This window comes from Amblyomma americanum, chromosome 4 (assembly GCF_052857255.1).
Source record: "Amblyomma americanum isolate KBUSLIRL-KWMA chromosome 4, ASM5285725v1, whole genome shotgun sequence".
In the NCBI taxonomy this organism is placed as follows: domain Eukaryota; kingdom Metazoa; phylum Arthropoda; class Arachnida; order Ixodida; family Ixodidae; genus Amblyomma; species Amblyomma americanum.
Genome location: NC_135500.1, coordinates 43,013,087 through 43,032,763, shown reverse-complemented (window position 1 = coordinate 43,032,763; position 19,677 = coordinate 43,013,087). Strand labels below are relative to the sequence as shown.

General features: G+C 44.5%; 1 protein-coding gene across 1 annotated transcript in view; it reads right to left on the bottom strand.

Annotated features, from left to right (window-relative positions):
* Positions 1-19,109, bottom strand: part of LOC144127910 (steroid 17-alpha-hydroxylase/17,20 lyase-like) — a 54,563-nt gene extending 35,454 nt beyond the window's left edge. Inside the window, exon 1 of the mRNA XM_077660896.1 lies at positions 18,889-19,109. Coding sequence (XP_077517022.1) covers positions 18,889-19,003 — 115 coding nt within the window. The 5' untranslated portion in view covers positions 19,004-19,109. The remainder of the gene's footprint in view (positions 1-18,888) is intronic.
* Between the last annotated feature and the right edge of the window lie 568 nt (positions 19,110-19,677).

Below are 19,677 nucleotides of genomic sequence, written 5' to 3'. Positions count from 1 at the left end.
TTTTAGAATATCCATTGTCGTCGCGCTTAAGCCAAACGATGACCGGTATCTCATATATTTCTTTATAGCAGTCTTGCTTGGTAGCACAAGGATCTCATGCTTTCGTATGTGTTCGTACAAACGGGGACTTTTGAGCTTCATCAGAATGCACTCTAGGATCCATTCCTGGTTGTAGCGCATACCCCTCCTGCTTGACCTTTTTGTTGCTTGAAAACACTGCCGCACACTAGCCTGCTGTTTTCGTGGAAGGCAACTGATGCTTTTTTCAAGCACATCTTCTTCAATCACTGCATTCTTGGCCCTCATTTCCTCCAGGCGTGCTGTTATACCACGGAGCTTGGTTGAAATGCGGCGATTTTTCTGGCTCAAAAGTCGAAATTTTGTGGTCTTTGTGGCAGCTGTGCACTTTTGTACCCTCCGCTTCAAATGGCTTTTTCGTGTCAATAGGGCCTTCCGCAGGTATTTGCATGGAATGCATGTTGAGCCTGTAGAGAGTTTCAAAAGAAAAATATATTTCTACGCATTGCTTGGCAACAACGCTATCAATTGTTTTTTTTATGTTGATCCTTCTATTGTATTTTAATGGCATGCAGCTGCAATAGTGCGATATGCCGCACATGCAGTAAGATCTAATCAATGAACTGTAAAGGCTGCTTCAGCGAAGGTGAACCAGAATTTTCAAAAATAGGCTTTTCTAGATACAGCGATAACTGCTTGACATTGGGATACCTGTGTGTTTATATGAACAAACAGATAAACCATATTGATTTTCAACCTCATTAACTAATTGTTTAACATATGCATCAGTAAAACTCTGTTGCTCATTAAGAATTTGGCTAGACCAGTAAAAAATGTGCATTGATGCAAGGGCTCACCTTTGTCATTTACAGTTCCGTTGCATTTGGTGCTCACAAAAAGGCCATCTGCATCCGATATCTGCTGCTTGAGTCTTTCTGTGAGCGGCACACCGACGAACTCTTCTGGTCTACCCACGCCTTTACAAATTTGCAAAGAATCTGCATCTTGTAGCACTTGCTCCCCTTCGCTCAGTGAGCTTAAAACCTTTTCGGAAATCAGTGTCTTGCGAACAGACGTGCGGCAAAGCACTGTACTTGGGCTTTCCCCATAGTTCATGAACACAGATTTCTCTATGCTGATAGCGTGTGTTTCACAATTGAGGGAGCCGTGGACGAAAGCAACACCATCGTAGTTCCAAAACTTGTGCAGTGCCCAGAGCTCAGATGGTTTAGGGACTTCGCTCAGCTGAAACGCATAATTCTCGCTAGGCTCACATAACTCCGCTGCTTCGTCATTCTGGGACGTAATAATCGGTGATATATCCTCTTGTGTGCACTGCCTCTTGGCTGACGGGTCGCTGGGCACTTGCGAAGACGTTCTTTTCCTTGCTGGCCTCTCGCGCGAGGGCTTTTTGGACAGATACGCGGGAAGGTTGGGCAGAATTGTTGGTTCTGCATCTGGCAAAAGAGATGGCTTGCCACGTGGTATGCGCACCTCCTTGCCGTTGATGATATGCACATAGTCTATTAATATGTACTTCTCTTCAAAATGCAGCTCGCACACGGCATCTGTCATTTCCAGGGGCTTGTCCGCACGGTGCAAGTTGCGCTGCCATGTGCGGCGCCTTGCTTCGTCTTCAGGAACCCCGAATAATGACAACTTCGGAGCATCCTTCACTCCACTGTAGCCGGTCCTACATCCAGGAGCAAAACAATAGTTCCTCCGCCGAGGTTTGCTCATCTCGTAATATCATGGGATGCACAGCGCAGCATAGATGAAATCAACACGCACATGAATTAACGTACGGAGGAAAAACGCTTGCCCACGACGATCTTGTTGAAACCAGCGCGCGTACCCTACGTAGATGAGTGCACGTGCTAAGATTGCCGCGCAAAGTGTTCCGTTTCTCGTACGGTCAGTGGATGGCCCCTACCTGTTCCCTGGAGAAAGTCACACCTATGTTAAACAACATAACAGAGCATGACACACTGAAAATACACTCCAAGGCAGAGCACGCTCCCCGTGTAACAAACAAGCCGGCGCCTATCGCAGCGAGCTCCGGAGTGCGAGGGGGCTGCCAAGTGAAAGGCGCAGCAGCGCCGCCGCGCGGCGGCCCGAGATTTCGGCGCCGCCTGCTTCACGCGCTCCGCTGGCGCGGAGCTTCACTCGCCCCACAAGCCCAATGTTGCCCACGCCCGTTCTCGACAAGTGCAATGTTGCCAAAACAGACGCTGCAGCCAACTTCAGTGTTGCCCACGCCCGTTCCCGACAAGTGCAATGTTGCCAAAACAGACGCTGCAGCCAAGTGAGTGAGTGAGTAAGAACTTTATTTTCCACCGATGTAGGAGACCCCCTACTCCCCATCCCCGGCACGCAGGCCTGGAGAACGGGGGCCGGGGTCTCCGCGACTAAAGACAGGCGAAGCGACAGTGTTTCTTCGCGGCTTTAGCCGCCAGGCGGATGGCTTGCTGCTGGTGGGCGAGGGACTCGCTTCGCAGCATCAGTTCCCAGGCTTCTCTACTTCTTATGTTCTCCTTGGCGCCCGGGGAACCAGGGCATTGCCAGATTATGTGGTCTAAAGTACCCCTCTCTCCACATGTCGCGCATTTATCGTCGGCTCTTTCCTCCACTTGCGTGTGGTAGAGCCAGACGGGGTTCGGGAAGTTCCCAGCTTGCAGGCGCCGCCATGCGACTGCCTCCCTGTTTGTTAGCGCTCGGTCCGGTGGTGGCAGGGACCGTCTACCAAGTCTATAGTGCTCTATGATCTCTTTGTATGTCTGCAGCCTCTCGTCCATCCCTTCGCAACCAGGCGGCTCTGCGGCTGCCCGGAAGTAGAGTGCTCGGGCTAGCTCGTGCGCCGCCTCGTTGCCGGGGACGGATTCGTGCGCGGGGGTCCAAATTATTCGAACTCGTCTATCGAGTTTTCCCTTTTCCAAGATTTTGACTGCCTCCTTCGAGACCCTCCCTTTTCCAAAGTTCCAGACTGCTGTTTTGCTGTCGCTAATGATCGTACTGGCTTCCGTGCCAACGCAAGCGAGCGCTATTGCAACTTCTTCGGCCGTGTCTATGTTTCGACTTCTAACGGAAGCGGCGGCGACGGGTACGCCGCGGCCGTCAACGACCGCAGCCACCGCCGCCCCCAACTTTCCGCTAGCCGCGTCCACGTAGGCGACTCCTTTCGGCCCTATTTTGTCCGCGTTTTTTGCGAGAGTCTCGGCCCTCTTCCGTCTCCTCTCCCCGTTGTATGTGGGGTGCATGTTTTTAGGTAGCGGGGGCACTGTTATGTGTTCGCGGCATCCTCGTGGAACGTCCGCGTGTTGGCATGTCCCCCTGTCTGACTGCAGCCCCACCCAGCCAAGGATGGTTCTGCCCGTGGTAGATTTGCTTAATCTTTCCAGTTGTGCCATGCGCACAGCCTCCGCTAGCTCCGTCCAATTATTGTGCACACCCATTTCGAGGAGGCGTTCAGTAGAGGTCGAGATGGGGAGTCCCAGAGCCCTCTTCACGCATCGTCTGATGAGTGCGTCTATTTTCTGCTTTTCGTCCGATCTGATGTTTAGGAATGGTGTGGCGTAGCATATGCGGCTAGTGATGTAAGCCTGCATTAGTTTCAGGAGGCTTCGTTCTTTAAGGCCTCGACCCTTGAGTGCGATTCTCCTGAACAGACCCATGACTTGCGTGGCGTACGCACTCAATTTCTTTATCGTTGTATCATTGTACCCGTCCGCTTGTAGAAATAGCCCCAGGATCCTAATCTGCTCGACTTTTGGCACTGTTTGGCCATCTACTGTTATGTTGATGTTTATCTGGCGTTTGTGCCTGAGCGCCTTTGGATTGTAGATAAAGAGCTCCGATTTTTGGGGAGCGCACGAGAGGCCCCTTTCAGCCGCATAGGACACTACGGTGTCTGCTGCCGTTTGTAAGCGCTCCTCGATGTTCGCGTCGCTGCCCTGGGTGACCCATAGGTTGACGTCGTCCGCGTACATGCTGAATTTCAAGTTTTCCACTTTTCTCAATTCTGCCGGGAGATTTCGCATGGCAACATTAAAGAGGAATGGGGACAGCACTGAACCCTGCGGCGTACCCCTACTACCTAGTTTGACGGTTGGGGATTCAATGTCCTGAAACCTTATTTTTATCGTTCTACCCGACAGGAAGTCCTTTATGTAGCCGTACGTTTTGTTTCCGACCCCCAGCTCTCCGAGGCCAGAGAGGATTGCCAGCGAGAGGCTCCTCTCGCGTCTCCACGCTGCAGCCAAGTGCAGTGTTGGCTGTGTCAGCGCCTCCGCTGGCTGTGTTGCCCACGTCCGTTTCCGACAAATGCAAGCGTCTGCCAGGCCCAAGTTGTATTGTAGTAACGCTAGCCTGGCCTGCATTTGTGCGAATAGGTGAGTGTCACAGGCAGTGTGTAAAATTCCTGGCCTTTCACAATAAGAAAGCCAACATTCCGTATGTGCCATCTTTTGATAGGCTAACAACAACAACAACATCTATGGCTGGATTGGTGCTGTTCTTGCGTTTGTTGTAACACTGAGTGCATTTTTAAGCGCAAGCAAAAAAGTTATGCTGCAGTGTTCAAGTATGACATGTTGGAGCCAGTTCAGGTGAGCTTTCCGTGCTGCGCGGCTACCTACACGGCCTTCGTTAGTACTGTACCAATTTTTGGGAAAACAGCAGTTGTACCTTATGGCCACTTTTCTCTTCGGAGGATTTTACTGCTGCGTGATCCTATCGGACAGAGTCGAGTTCATACCGCGTAAGTGTATGTACCACCAGCAGCAAAAGTTATTGGGGTGCGTGTTCTCGGGGAAGAAAAGTTATTGTGGGGCTTCCTCGCGACCTAGTGCTTTAAAAATGCTACCAGCGTGTGGCGAATGCAAGTCCCCTCGTTCAGACACTTCGAGCGATTAGATTACGTGGCGGTTGGCTACTGTGCCGGATTTCCCGGGTTCGAACCCGAATGCGGCGGCTGCGTTATCGATGGAGGCCAAACGCAAAGACGCCCGTGTGCTGTGCGATGTGAGTGTACGTTAAACATTCCTAGGTGGTCGAAATTATTCCGGAGCCATACACTACGGCACATCTTTCTTCTCTCAGTCCCTCCTTTACCCCTTCCCTTACGGCACGGTTCAGTTGTCCGCCAAGATGCGAGACAGCTACTGCGTCATTTCTTTTCCCCAAAAACCAATCTTCTTCTTCCCCGTACACACCCACCTCGTAAATTTTGCCTGCCGATAGTACCTCCGTGTGACGCGATTCGAAATTGATCACTTCAGGCCTGAGCTGTTCAATTAAGCGAGTTCACACAGTTAATTTTCTTAGAAATACTGAGCGCAGTGCACGAGCTCAGCCACTGTGACCCTGTATAGTAAACGGGTACCGCACAAGGGGGGGTGGGTGGAGGGGGGGAATTGTAGGGTTTTAACGTAGTTAAGCCGAGTATATATGTGAAAGCACATGTTTAGCCTGGTTGTCTCATGGTTTTGCTTTGCTAGGTCGTCGGCACTTCTGGCGACGTGATTAGTTCTAGAGTAGTTTTAGTTGATGGAAGACGGCGACATGCAATGCACAGCGCGAGCGTGTGTTGCAGTTTAACGCGAGCCGGGGTCGTCTGTGGCAGCAGCATAGTGCTCTCGTGCACAGGCCATCGAAATTGATCCCAGTTGCGGCAATATTTATTTTGTTTGCCAAGGTCATCCTCAAGGTCAAGCTTCACACCAACTCTGTGAGCCAGTTAGACCTTGTGAAGTAGTACTTTCACACTAAAATATTAGCCCTCCTGAGCCAAAATGACAGTGACAACGTTTACAATTGCTGTACAGTTGATGCCTTCATAACCGTATACATTCCATAAGCACGTTTCTGACCAGTCCAGCTCGATTCAGCACCTCAAATGAGTGTGAACGCGGCTACCAGTTCAGTTTGACATAACTAGTGTTAACAGAGGTCATCAACATGTTTCAGCAAAGCATCTGTATTTGATAGCCTCTTCTCTCTCTTTTTTTACTGTAAGTGTTTTTCACCACCACTGCATGCTCATAATGACAAATGCTACAACTGGTTAACATGTCTTGTATTTGGCAACAGCTTGGCAAGACAGCCTAATACATTTGTAGCGAAGTCTGCCAAACAAGTTGTGGTACTATGTATTGCTGAACTTGGCATCACCGTATGCTGATATTGTGAAATAACATTGAGTGGCCGTTAAGTCTTCTTGAGTTTTTCTCAGATCTGTCTGCTGTAGGTCAAAGTTTGGGCACATAAGTGCAAAACAGATTTGTTGAAAATACTTTTCATGAAAAGAGTTGCTTATGGTACTGAGTACTGTGTAACAAGAAAGTATCTGCTGAGACTATGTTCAACTGTAAAAAATGTCTGAACAGTGAAAAGTAAATAATTCATAGTGTTGTGGCGCAGGGGTTCACTTGAACCCGGGCTCCGTTGGGTAACGTGTCCGAGCCTTCAGGTTGAAGAAATATGGAACTTCAAGCTTGGGAAAACGAAAAACAAACGAGTTTACTGGCACTTTTCATGAAACTTGATTACATAATTTAAAAGGAAACAAAGAGCAAACGGTCAAGAATTAAAAGTTCATAGCGTCGAGCAACTGGATGAGCCTTGTGTCAGGGCCCAGAGCGATCGTTCGTACTCAGGACACTCGTTAAATACACTAAGGCTCCGCCGCTTTCACCACACGATTCACAGATCGGAAGAGTCGCCGCACATAGCACGCTGAGCCCTGTGGGAATGGGCGAGGAGGGTACGGAGGTCCGCTGCTACTTCGTCCTCGGGAATGCGCTTCTGCCCGCTTCCTTTTGTCATCTTGTCTATCGTCGGTCGCGTCTCACGGTCCGACACAAGGGGAGCGTGCGTGGGAGATTCCAAGGGTAGTTTCCCCGAGACATCTTTTTTCTTTTTTGTAAGGTCAACGAGAGGTCAAACAATGTGTCCCTAGCAGGGTTGTAACAATAGTTAACACAAATTGAGAATAAGGAAAGGAGCATTACAAAAAAACCTGTGTTTCCTTATAAGAACAGATAACACAGTGTCCCCAAAAATATCTGGGACGAATGTATGCAAAAGGACATAGCAAACATGTTTGAAGTTTTCTGCCAGCATCTCGCCTCCACCCCTTCCCAGAAAAAAAAACAAACTTGAAGCATGTTAAGAGTAATTCAAGAATGGGTACAAGTGTTTAAGTTCATTCTAAATATAGATTTTTTTAAAGTATTTGCAAGATACCAAGTTATCATGAGAAGTACTGAATATAGAATATTCAATCTGTGGTAGAAGAAGCACCAAAAGATATTGACAGAAGAACTAGGGGGCTGTGCTGATCCTGTGCATTGTGGTGCTGCTGTTGCCATGGTATACCAACAACTCACCAATGTACGGTTCTCCTCTGTTGTATGTTAGCTATGTGCATGTTTGATACAGAGTTTTCCATGGCCACTTTTGTTAAATCCTATCATCCAGAAATATTGAGTGCCTGTGTAGGAAAAACTTCATTGGTGTGCTGGTGCCTTGTGTACCAGTTGCCTGGCATTATGCCAGTGAATGGAGCGTGCATGTTCCCTCATGATTGCCTTGGAAATGTTGCTATGGGTTATGGCGCATGTATATGGGTTTTTCTGCGCACCCAAATTTCGTTGAGTTTTGTCAGGATCATACATGTCAGAAGGGCTGGTAGTTATTATATCAGAGCAGTGTGAATGTGAAAAAATATACTGCAGTGGGTAAATGAAAACTAAAAAGACTAGTACGATGTAAAGCTGCTGAAACCGCTCACCAGTTCTTGAAAAAGTGAACATATCACCACTAAATTAAAGCTTCTGTTTGGGCGAGTTGGTAATGATTCATTTGCTTCAGTGGTTGTGTTGCTTGTCTTCCTTTCATGTGTCCTGTCTTCCTGCACTCTTTAACAATCACATCACTACTACGCTTCACAATTTTTTACCTAATGTGTTTGTCTTGGGTGGCTTGCGAAAATGGCTCAAGCTTGCAGATCTGCAATGTCAACAGGCCGGCATATCAAGGTCCACAGAATGTTAAATTACGGAATAACTTAGACGGTGATCTGCGTGCATTGCTAAGTAACCAATTTCAAAAAGAACTGCCTGACTATGTTATTGACATTGTTGTAAACAAATGCTGTGTAGCCCACCCCTGTTATGCCTCTAAGAGTAGAGACCGCAGTGTGTGTAAATAAATAAAAAATACTTGAATGCTTCCTTCCCAAAAAATTTATGCCATGCAATGACACCATTTTTTAGACATCAACTGATAATCCTTATCGCATGCTTTGTAGCATTTCAAGCCTTTGTAGCATTTCCAGCAGTCAGCCTGTCTGTAAAGGCATTTTTTGTTATTGTTTCAGCGATGTAGGTGCCGATTAAACCAAGGCGCAGTGTTAGTGCATGAATCTGTCAATAAGAAGAGCATATTTATTACTGTTTATCAACGTGTACTGTACGCGTTAAGTGGCATATGAACCAAGTCACTCAAACATGGATAACCTAGTCCGCAGAAAATGTTGCTTATTTCGCACGAAACGCGACCACAGAATGGAAAAAAGCCAATTCAGCAGCGAGAAGAGGTATTCGATGTGTTGCGGGTGTGAAAAATGAGATCTATGCATGGGGACAGAATGCCGAAAAAAATCTCCGGACCATAATCAGCTTGGCATTCTTTCCGGCTTTCCTCAGCAGCGTCTCGCGGAAAGTCAACTTCACGTGACCGCATGTTCCCTTTAACAATGTACCATACTGTACAGAAAACTAACACCCACATCAGTGTGACGCTGCATTTGACCAAAGGTGTGCTTTGACTGCCAATTTATGTGGACTGGAAGGAATACATCACTCGTCTGACATCCGCACTGTGCAGAAAGTTGTGTGAACTCTGGTGTGCAGCTCCTTAACTTATGTTTCGAACAGAAAACTCGCAGTACACGGTGCGAAGTACACTGTAGGAAATGGCTTGTTTGATGAGAAGGGGCCTGGTCTTGCAGCGTCAGTAATCGTAATTTTTATTTTTGGTTAAGTACACAGACAATGAATACAGGGGAAAGGATGATGCACTGCTGCTGCTGCTTGCCATTTACTGTTCGCACTCTTGCACAGACTTATGCAGTAAAGAGTGCTGGCACTGTGAATGAATAAGAATCATCATCATGACGGCAGGTTTCTGCAGTAAAATGTCGGCCGGAGTAGATGTGCAGTTTTCTCTTTTCAGACTATGAATAATTTCTGTTCAATTTCTCAGGTTATCAGATATGCTTCTTCCCGTTACAATATGTCAAAGATATGTTGGCATCTGCATACTCTGCAATGAAAGCTGAGGAAACCACCATTCTCTGACTTTTACATTTTTGCAATGCTGGTGAAAACAATCATTTAAATGTACCCCAGTCTGCCGTTAATGAAAGCGTACCTAAGACAGCGGGATCCAATGTACAATGAATCCTGTGCACTAGAAATTCGGCCGCCACGGCCGGGATTGAACCCGCGTCTTTTGGGCCAGCAGCCGAGCGCCGTAACCACTGAGCCACCACGGCGGGTGTTGGGGTATAGTCTCCAACGCATTTCAGCTGTTGCATAGCTTGAAAATCAGGCAGCAAACTAATGTCAGTGTTTTTTTTTCTGCACAGCACTAGGTGCATTACTTTGTAGGATGAGGGCAACCACTTCTGGGAAAAAAGTGTACAAAGAAATATGTAAGGAAAAAATTCCACTGCACAATATTCAGTGTATTAGACCCTGCTGTCATTGGGCAGGTGTTCAGAAGGGCACACTGGGGTGCATAATTTTTCCGCTCCTCACGCCACAGTTTCACTTGAGGAGCCTGCAGGATGTGAAAATAAATTTTCAAATGACCACCTCCATAAGCATTTCAACATTATAAAGAAAATAATGGAAGCTTCGTCAACCTTTGTTGCGCCAACCTGCACCTGCCAAGAGAACAAAGCCACTCAAAAAATAATGAAAACAAAGCTGTTCACTTGCATTGTGATGACCACTCAGGGAAAAAAAGCACACAAGAAAACCAGTTGCAGTGAAAATTAAGCGGTATTTGGTCTTGAGATATGACTGCGGTTAAGTGCAGAGGAACTGAGCTTAACAGCAGTTCAAAGCTATAAATTTACAAGTATAAACAGCAAGAACAATTTAATTTAGTCCAACCAGTGAGGAATGAAACCGAAATTAAAATTTGGGAGTTAGACAGGTCCAACACTTGACCTCAGCTTTGACGCACAGGCTCTAGCATCGATACTGCCAGATTCGGGAACGGCTCAACTCAGCAGTGCAGTGTCTGTCATTGTGCAGACATCCTGCACAAGAATTGGAATTTCGTTAGGGAACATGCAAATGATGCTAACATGAACACAGAAACATATGCAAACAGATAGGAGAACCAGGGAACCTATAACTCCAGTACAAAAGGTACAAACGCACACAGAAACCTGGAAGGATTCTGCATAGCCAACAAAGCCCACATATACATTGGCTCACCATCATTGATACAGAGCAGCCAAGAAACCGCATTCCTCTCAGGGAGGTCACAGGCAAATGAATGTGCGCATCAATGACATCCTCCTCGTGAGTCTTCAGGAATGCCTGCAGCTGATGCAGTAGACCAGGAAGTGATGAACAACTGGTGAACAAGCAAGTCGTCTACAGGGCCACTGTGAATACAACAGCAAACACAGAATCGGACACCCAGTGTGAATCTTGCCATGATGTCTCTCGTGGCCTGTGAGGCACTTCGCACCGCAGTACAACTTTTGCGACCGGGAAAATGTTCAAGTTTCTAAGATTATAATTAGCAATTCACTGCTTGTTGTTATGCAGAAAAGCATACTGTAATCCCAGTGTATATATCTGAATAAATGTCTTCTTTTTATTTTGCTTCCCAATTTGTTATGGACAGTTTTGACGGGGGACGAAAGTACCATATTAACGAGGCATGCCTCTATGACCATGCAGTATTCGAAAAACACCACCTGGTTTCGCATAATATGCATGGCCTTCCTAAAGAACGCCCCTCATCCCTGCTATGACAAAAAAAATACATAAATGGTAGGGCAGTAAGTTGAGCACACAGAAAAGGTATTATGCAAAACTTTCTGAAGTAAACAGCAGCCAGCCAAACAAGCTTCAGTGTTTATTTTGAGAGTCCTTTCAATGTTCCTGTTATGAGGAAGCCCACTAACTTTGCATGCATCTTCTAATGTGGCTGTATCAAAGGACGAACAGCATGATAAACGCTGCCACTATAGTGGGTGTGATGCATAGGGATGGAAGAACAGATGTGCTAACTCGCAGACAGTGGCTACATACAGAGTGCTACAACGTGGAGTTTCTGGAGTGCACCCATGGCAATAAACAGTCTCACAGTAAAGTATTCCTGCATCATGGTCGGCTGCTGAAGTGTCAAGCAAGAGTGATTTCTGCATATTTCCAACCAGTCTGCTGGCACTTAGTGATTGCCAAATGGCCATTACTTCAAACAACATTTCTGGTCATGTGCCACTCTGTGTCAAAAAGAGGTGGCACCTTGCCCATTTTCAAAGTTCACTCGCACTTGACAAGGAAATGCGAGAACCAGTCAGAAAGGCAATGCAGCAAGCAATACGGCACTCGATGTAAACAATAGGATTTCAAGTCAGCATGATATGTCCGGCAGTCTGTCCCACACCTCCATTTCAGAAGGGACGCAACTTTCAACAAAATTTAGTTTATTTCTAGCTGTATTTACATGAAATTTTTTGAGCAATTTAAAAATAATTTTATGACTGCTCTCACCAAATGTCACTTTTTTATGTGCAGAACATTATTTTCCAATATATATTTTTCTTGAAACCTGCAAAGCTAAGAAAATATGGCAGAAGGCTAGTTCAACATTCATTGTTCTTGCAGGGTGAAGTCATTCTTGTAATTCTTTTCGCTTTGCAAAGCTCAAATTTTTGTTTTGAATTTTTGAGATTCAGTGTTGACATATTAAAGTGAGAAGACAATTTCATACAAGAAATTTAAAATTCATAAATTTGAAGAAAAAAACAGTTGTCTAGACCTGGGCTGCGGTCCTAGGAGTGCAACGAAACGAGTGGTCCAGAAAACAGAAAACTGTTGGGGACAAGTATGCTCCGTAAGGCATGTATCTAGGCAGAAAACCTTAACAGAGAAAATTGCCCGTTTCTTGAATGTTTCGTCACTATTCACAGCCGTCGAGGTTCATGAAACAATTTTTTTTTACAGTACTTCCCAGTCGATTTCAAGAATTAAATTTGGGGACAGCAGAGTCATTCCACGCGAAAGGAGATGCACCAAATTCTTGGTATTTTAGATTTTGCTGAGAAAATTCATGGAAGACCAGTCCCAACAGAAGTGTAGAGACCTTCTTTCAAAGAAAAAAAATTTTTCTCCGTATATCATGCCCCAAAGTGTAAAACATCACCTTCATCTGGGCATTTTGCAAGAATTATTGTTCAGGAACCGGTCCTTGTTGGCAAAGTTTATCTCCGCATGTAGTTAGGTATTGAGATGCCCTGTCATGCCTCAAAAAATAAACTGTGGATGATGCCATTTTGGTTTAAAATGGAAATGCTTAACCGGAGAAAATTGAAGATTTCCGCATTTTTTAAACTAAACTTGGAGTCTAAATTTAAGCAAACTTTTTTGGAGTTTTGCCTGAAACCTTGATCTAGCACTGTTTGAATTAAACTTGAACCTTGCGTTGTTCTGTAATTTAATAAAAAGTACATAGATTTCTGCGGAAACGGCCACATTGAGGACCAGAAAATGCTATGTGGGCAACGGTGCTAGACAAAAAAAATCAGCCAAATGGTCAACCCATTTATTTCGCATATTAAAAAAACTAGAAAAATATTTTTTGCTGGCAACAAATAAATTTTTATAAAGGAGTTCCAGCGATGTGGTACGAGAACCTGTTATGGTACGTCCGGTAAAACGCTGCTTTTATTTCCGGCCTTCCTAAACTCTAGCAATTGCCATTATCATTGGACATATTGTGAGAAGATGGCGCAACGGAACCATTTCAGTGTTTTCATTTATTCTTAAAGAATATGCTTGGGCGGAATACTCATGGTATACAGGATGTGCCATGTTATTCCTTATAGATATGACCTAAACGCAGGATTTAAAAAGCCAGTCTGAAAGTGTTAGATGTATAAGCATTTATTATTTACATTGCACTTGACTGAGGCATCAGCCTCACCGATTATTCAACTTCCAAAGCTGTGGTGTACAGCAAATGCAATGTTTAATAAACCATTTGTATTGAATTAAATCGGACACCTTGTATACGCACAAAATATGAAGGGAGACTGCATACTACAGCAAAAAAAAAAGGGTTATAACATCATGTGGCCTGAATTGGGAACAGCTGGGGATAAGAGTTAATGGAGAATACCTGAATAATCTGTGACTTGCTGATGACATTGCCTTGCTGAGTCACTCACGAGATGAATTACAAAGCATGATCAATGATTTAGACAGGCAGAGCAGAACGGTGGGTCTAAAAATTAACATGCAGAAAGCCAAATTAATGTTCAATAGCCTAGCAAGGGGAAAGCAGTTCACAATTGGAAGCGAGATGCTGGAAGTGGTAAGGGAATATGTCTACTTAGGGCACGCAGAGACTGTTGATCTGATCATGAGAGGGATATAACTAGAAGGATAAGAAGGGTGGAGCGCATATGGCAGGTTCTCTCAGATCATGAATAGCAGTTTACCAATATCCCTCAACAGAAAAGTGTACAACAGCTGTATCTTGCCGGTACTCGCCTATGGGGCAGAAACGTAGAGGCTAACGAAAAGGGTTCAGCTTAAGTTAAGGACGACACAGCGAGCCATGGAAAGAAAAATGTTAGGTTTAACGTTATGAGACCGGAAGAGGGCAGAGTGGGTGAGGGAACAAACACGAGTTAATGGCATCCTAGTCGAAATTAAGAGGAAGAAATGGGCTTGGGCAGGGCATGTAATGCGAAGGCAAAACAATCATTCATCCTTAGGGGTAACGGAGTGGATTCCATGAGAAGGCAACAGTAGCAGGGGACGGCAGAAAGTTAAGTGGGCGGATGAGATTAGGAAGTTTACGGGTATACGGTGGCTGCAGCTGGCAAAGGACAGGGTTAATGGTAGGGACATGGGAGAGGCTTTTGCCCTGCAGTGGGCGCAGTCATGCTGATGATGATAATGATGAAGATACATGGCGTGCTCATATACTTTTGTCGGCATTCTTAGCAATATGAAAGCCTCAGTTACCTTCCTTTCAGCTTTACCTCTTGTCTTTGCAAAGAACACTGTGTTTTCAAGGGCAGGGCAGCAGCCACGTTTCTTGCATTTACTACAGTGCATTGCCAAATGGGCATACTCCCACACGGTAGGCGAATCTCGGCCTGTATTCCAATTTGTGTCCCTGTTGAAAACATCCCTTTCAGTGACACCTAATTGACTAAAATGCCAGAAGCAGATGTGCATCTACTTCTGCCATTTGGGGCAGTCAGGTGTCACCGAATGGAATTTGAAGACTGCGCAAAACAAACAACACAGGAGAAAGACAGACGAAACAAGTGCAACTCTGCAACTGTGTATTCACTTGGAAAGCAAGTGAATAGATCAGCAAAAAGGCTAGACCAGGCTTGAACAAGCTGGCTATCCTACTCTGCTCAGTTGCCAAAGTGTTACTGAAAAAGGTTAAAAAAAGAAGAGTGTAATAACAGAGCAAAAAACGATGTTGTCAAACAGAAAACTAAACCTGTGATAATTCCTTATATTCATAAGATGGCACACAATCTGAAACATGTTGAGGCAAAGTTTAAAGTTCGTGTAGTTTTTCCACCCCCAAGAAGCTGTTCTTCTCGTGTGGCAAAATGGATTCAAACAAACCGAAAAAAGCAGAATGGCAGAAAAAGCATGTGACGCTGTTTGTGAAATGTGCAGTGGGCATAGTTTATCAGATCCCGCTGACGTGTGAGAAATCTTACATTGACCAAACGGGCTGATGTATTAATGATAGCCTTGACCATAATCACGCATTAAAGAACGGCACGGGTTCTTTCTTACCACATACTGTAAAGCCTGCAGGGAAAAAGAAGAAAAAATGCCAGGCAAAGCTGAAGGAAACAAAAATCCTAAGCAGGGACAAAGATACTACAGCCCGTGATCTTATAGAGGCGTTCCACATCAACAAAGGCAGAAGAGATTATGTAAGCACACGCTCGCTTACAATTGGCAGAAAAGAAAGTGTCTTTTTAGATATGTGCTGAGACACTTTTTTCTATAGCCATTTGTTACCTTATTGTTTCTGCTTGTGCGCATGTGTAGGTCCCTCTCTGCTCTTGCCTTTTTGTCTATATATTCACTTGGTTCAATAGGTGAATAAACAGTTGCACTTGTTTCGTCTGTCTTCCCCCAGCGTTGTCTGCTTTGTGCGTCTGCTTTCAAAACCATGCACCAACTTAGCCCCCGAGAGAGTATTACCGAATGGGATGTTTTTGAATGAGCCGCAAGTTGGAATAAAGGGCCGTGTTGATGGCCCTGAGGCGCATTGTGTTTGCTTATGTCTTTTTTTGTTAACTCTTTGAGCTCTTAATCTTTTGCTCAACCTTGTGTACACCTTGGCAAGCTTACGAGAGGAGGTCTAAAATTTGTGGCTGTTAATTGATGGAACGAAAGACAAAGGTTGTACCAAAAGAGTCTATTCATTCAAACATCACTCAACATATTTGCCATTGGTGTCAGTGTGTTTCTTGTTGTGACAGATTTATTTTTCCTAATATGCTTTGAAATTATTCCTTTGTAGCTTTTGCAATTCACTGTTCCAAGTGGCAGTGGTCTCATTTCTGGAAATAAACAGTGGTCCTAGATGAATCTTCATTCACAAAATGCTGTTGGAATTCAACAAATCAATAGATGGGCCTGAGCTCATAGTGAAAATGGTGCAGTATCCTTGTTCATTTTTGTTCTTTCAAGAATGTCGCCGTTGTCTTAGCACCATCTCCACATTTTTCTCATATTTATAGTCAGTATGTGTATTTGGAAAAGCACCATGAAGCAGTTATGCCTCTAAAACGACATAGGAACGCCACTCTAAGCTTGACAAGACAGAACATTCATGCAGCAAAATGTATTGCCAAAGTCCACAAAAATTTGGAGCTCCTCGAATAAATGGCACCAAAAACATAAGCTTACTCGTTACCTGCCTGCAGCTTTATTTATTTATTTATTTGAAAATTCTGCAGCCCCATTCCAGGGGCTATAGCAGGAGTGGTTACATATATCATGCGGTACAGTTGCGCGCATAAAGAGGTACATGGCAAAATGTGAAACAAACGCTGCATACAACATCATATAATGCTACGTCTCAATTTCGGAAGCAAAACCAGACACAGAAAGGGCACGTATATTTCCATTTAATGAGTTCCAACTCTCCACGGTACGCGGAAAAAAACTGTATTTGAAAGCGTTAGTACGGGCAAAAAAGGGTTGGATATTAAGATCGTGATGGCTCCTGGTTAGAGATGGTTTTGAAAACGTGATATGCTTACTCTCTGAGAGGCAATTAGCAGAATGCACTATTGAGTGAAGAAGTTTTAACGACTCAGTTTTCCGGCGGGATGCGAGCGGACTTAATTAAGTTTAAGGAAGATATCGCAGATGAGGGTGAAAAATGAAGTCGTAGCGGCGAAAAATAAATCTTACAGCTTTTCGTTGTACAGATTCTATTTGATCAATTTCACATTGCTTATATGGATTCCAAACATTGGAAGCGTATTTAAGAATAGGGCGAATTAGAGTTTTATACATGACCAATTTTGTCTCTTTAGGAGCATCCCGTACTGTGCGCCTCAAGTAACCTACCTTTTTAAGAGCTTTAGCTGTGATATGATCGATGTGTTTTGACCATGACATATTGTGTGAAAAAACAACGCCAAGATATTTATATTCATGTACCCTTTGCAGGGATGAATAATCGTGATTAGAAGGGCATGAATAATTGTAATTAGAAGGGCATAGGCGGTTGTTGAAAGACATGACAACTGTTTTGGTGAAGTTGATTTTCATCTGCCACGTATTGCACCAATCATAGAATATACCAAAAGACTCATTCATAAGGAAGTGATCACTGACAGAGTTAATAGTGTGGTACAATACACAATCATCGGCGTAGACGGATCTTTGAGGTTATACTGTCAGGCAAATCATTAATATAAAGCAAAAACAACAAAGGGCCAAGGACAGAGCCTTGGGGAACACCTGAGGTTACGTCAGCTTTCGAAGAATCGACGGAATTGAAGCGAACAGACTGGGAGCGGTGCGAGAGGAAATCGGCAATCCAGTCAACGAGTTGAGTTATTGAGAATGACTTTTAGTTTGCATAACAGTTCTTGATGTGAGAAACATAATGCAGGTAAGGCATGGAACACACTCGCTTCCTCTCTTCATTGCTCTTCAAATTCTGTGTGTGTGTGTAGTTCTCATGTTTCCTCATTCCTTTCTTGCTTTTTCAGTCTTTTTTTACAGGACTATACCCACCAAATCTTTGCTTGCATGTTTTCATGTTTAAAACGATGCGTTAGACATTAGTATATATGGATCACCCCATACACATCAGTCGCTAAATAATTTACAATCGAATTTCCTTCTGATGTTTTGATTCCAGCAGCTAGGAGATGGTTGTGATATCAAAGGTCGGTGTACGCCACATGCGGCATAAAATAAACTGCAATATAACTGCTCCTTCTTTGTTTTCATTAACTGCAATGCTAAAACCAGCCTGTCTCAAGAGTGAGAATGACTACAAATGAAGAAGCAGTGACCTATACAGACCTTTTATGTCATAGCCATTGTCCGGCTGTCTAAACCGAAACAGCATGAGAAAATAAATTGAATTTTAAATCACATAGCAGGCCTAGCTAAATACCATGTGGTGATCCGTGTATTCTAATATCTTATGCTTCACAACTAAATTATTTAACGATGAAGTGCACTTTTGAGAGTAATTTTAAAGTGCTTTGAAAAATTTCAGCCCCCAAATGACTGCTGCATAACTACACACAATATAAGCTTCAGTTATGACTGGGCACAAATCAAACAAAACTTAAAAGAACATTGAGGATAAATTAAAGTTGACCTGCTATCAACAGACTATGATATTCTAATGTCAAAGGAACTGCTGTCACCGAAAACTGAGCTTTAATAAGACGGAAAACACCAAAAAGTGAACTACAGGTGTTGTCATCACCAGCTGATTTTGCAAGTAAACTGCGTGCATGCGTAGGCATCAAATTTTGGGCATATCCAAAAAAAAGCCAGAAAATACCAGGAGGTTCTAAAACATTTGCATGATTGAACAAGATGAAAATAGCCCAAGTTGTGGAAAATTTCTAACAAAAAAAAAACCATTACCTAGAATATTTACCTGTACCATTCACGGTACCTTGTTCTTCACAACTTCTTTCTGTTCCACTCTAAGAAGAAAGTCCACAGGGTAAACTGTTCTGTGGTCGTGGAATGCAGCCATTTGCACATACATTGAATTAAGCTTGCCCAAACGGCACTCTTTTACGCCATGTATTCATCTGTCTCTTACGCACTAAAAAAAAAAAAACGGACAGCCCAATGTCCCAGATAAATTGGCCAAACGGCACTCTTTTACGCCATGTATTCATGTAGTCTCTTAGCACACACACACACACAAAAAAAAAAAAAACTGGGACAGCACAGTTGTCCCACATAAATTACTCACCTTCATTAAACTTATCCCATACCACCCCTACGGCCGACATCGTTGCTTCTCCGCCTCACCGGCGTCGATGCAAAGAATGAAAGAGAACAAAATACCCACCTTGAATTAAGCTTGTCCAAATGGCACTCTCATAGTCTGATAGTCGCCGCAAGCGGCAGTCATCGTTGCTGTCATCGAAAAGCACGAACACCCAGAGGCGGCAGGGCGCCGCCATTTGCAATTACCGGCGTCGCGTCTATTTTCCACATTTTGCCATGGGAACAGCTGCTCCGCGTGCGCGTTGGCGTAGGCAACAATGGCATGTACATAGTTGTCATGGCAACAGCTGCTCCGCGCGCGCGTTGGCATGGGCAACATTGGGCTTGTCTGCAGCGCAGTGCTGCCAACCCTAGGGATTTTTTCCTAGATCTAGGGAATTTGAACTTTGTTTAGGGGGAAAGGGATTTTTGTTGTAATCTAGGGAAATTTTACTTTCCGCATGTCTTTTTTATTTTTCGATGTGAATCGGCTCCTTATTCACTGTTTCTTCACCACCTTGATTTTGAGAATCTGGCTACGCGCCATGTGCACGAGGGGAAAGCGTTGTTGGGATCGAGGTGGCGTGGTCGGGCCGGAGGATGTACGAGGATGACGGGACTCAGGGAGACTTTGGGGGGACAACAAGACATTCTATTTACATGGTGAAGGAAATGCACGGACTGTACAGAGATGATGAGGGAAGCGCTGGTAGAGACTCGATGGGTAAGGCGGACGGGCGCCCTGAAATAGGGTTTGCCTCCGCTTCCCGCCTTCTTTACCCGTTAAGAAACAAGTCTGGCCACCGCCCTTGAACAGAGTCGATGGCGCATCTGCCTAGGCAAACGTTGGGACGCTTCCTTTGCTTCGAAT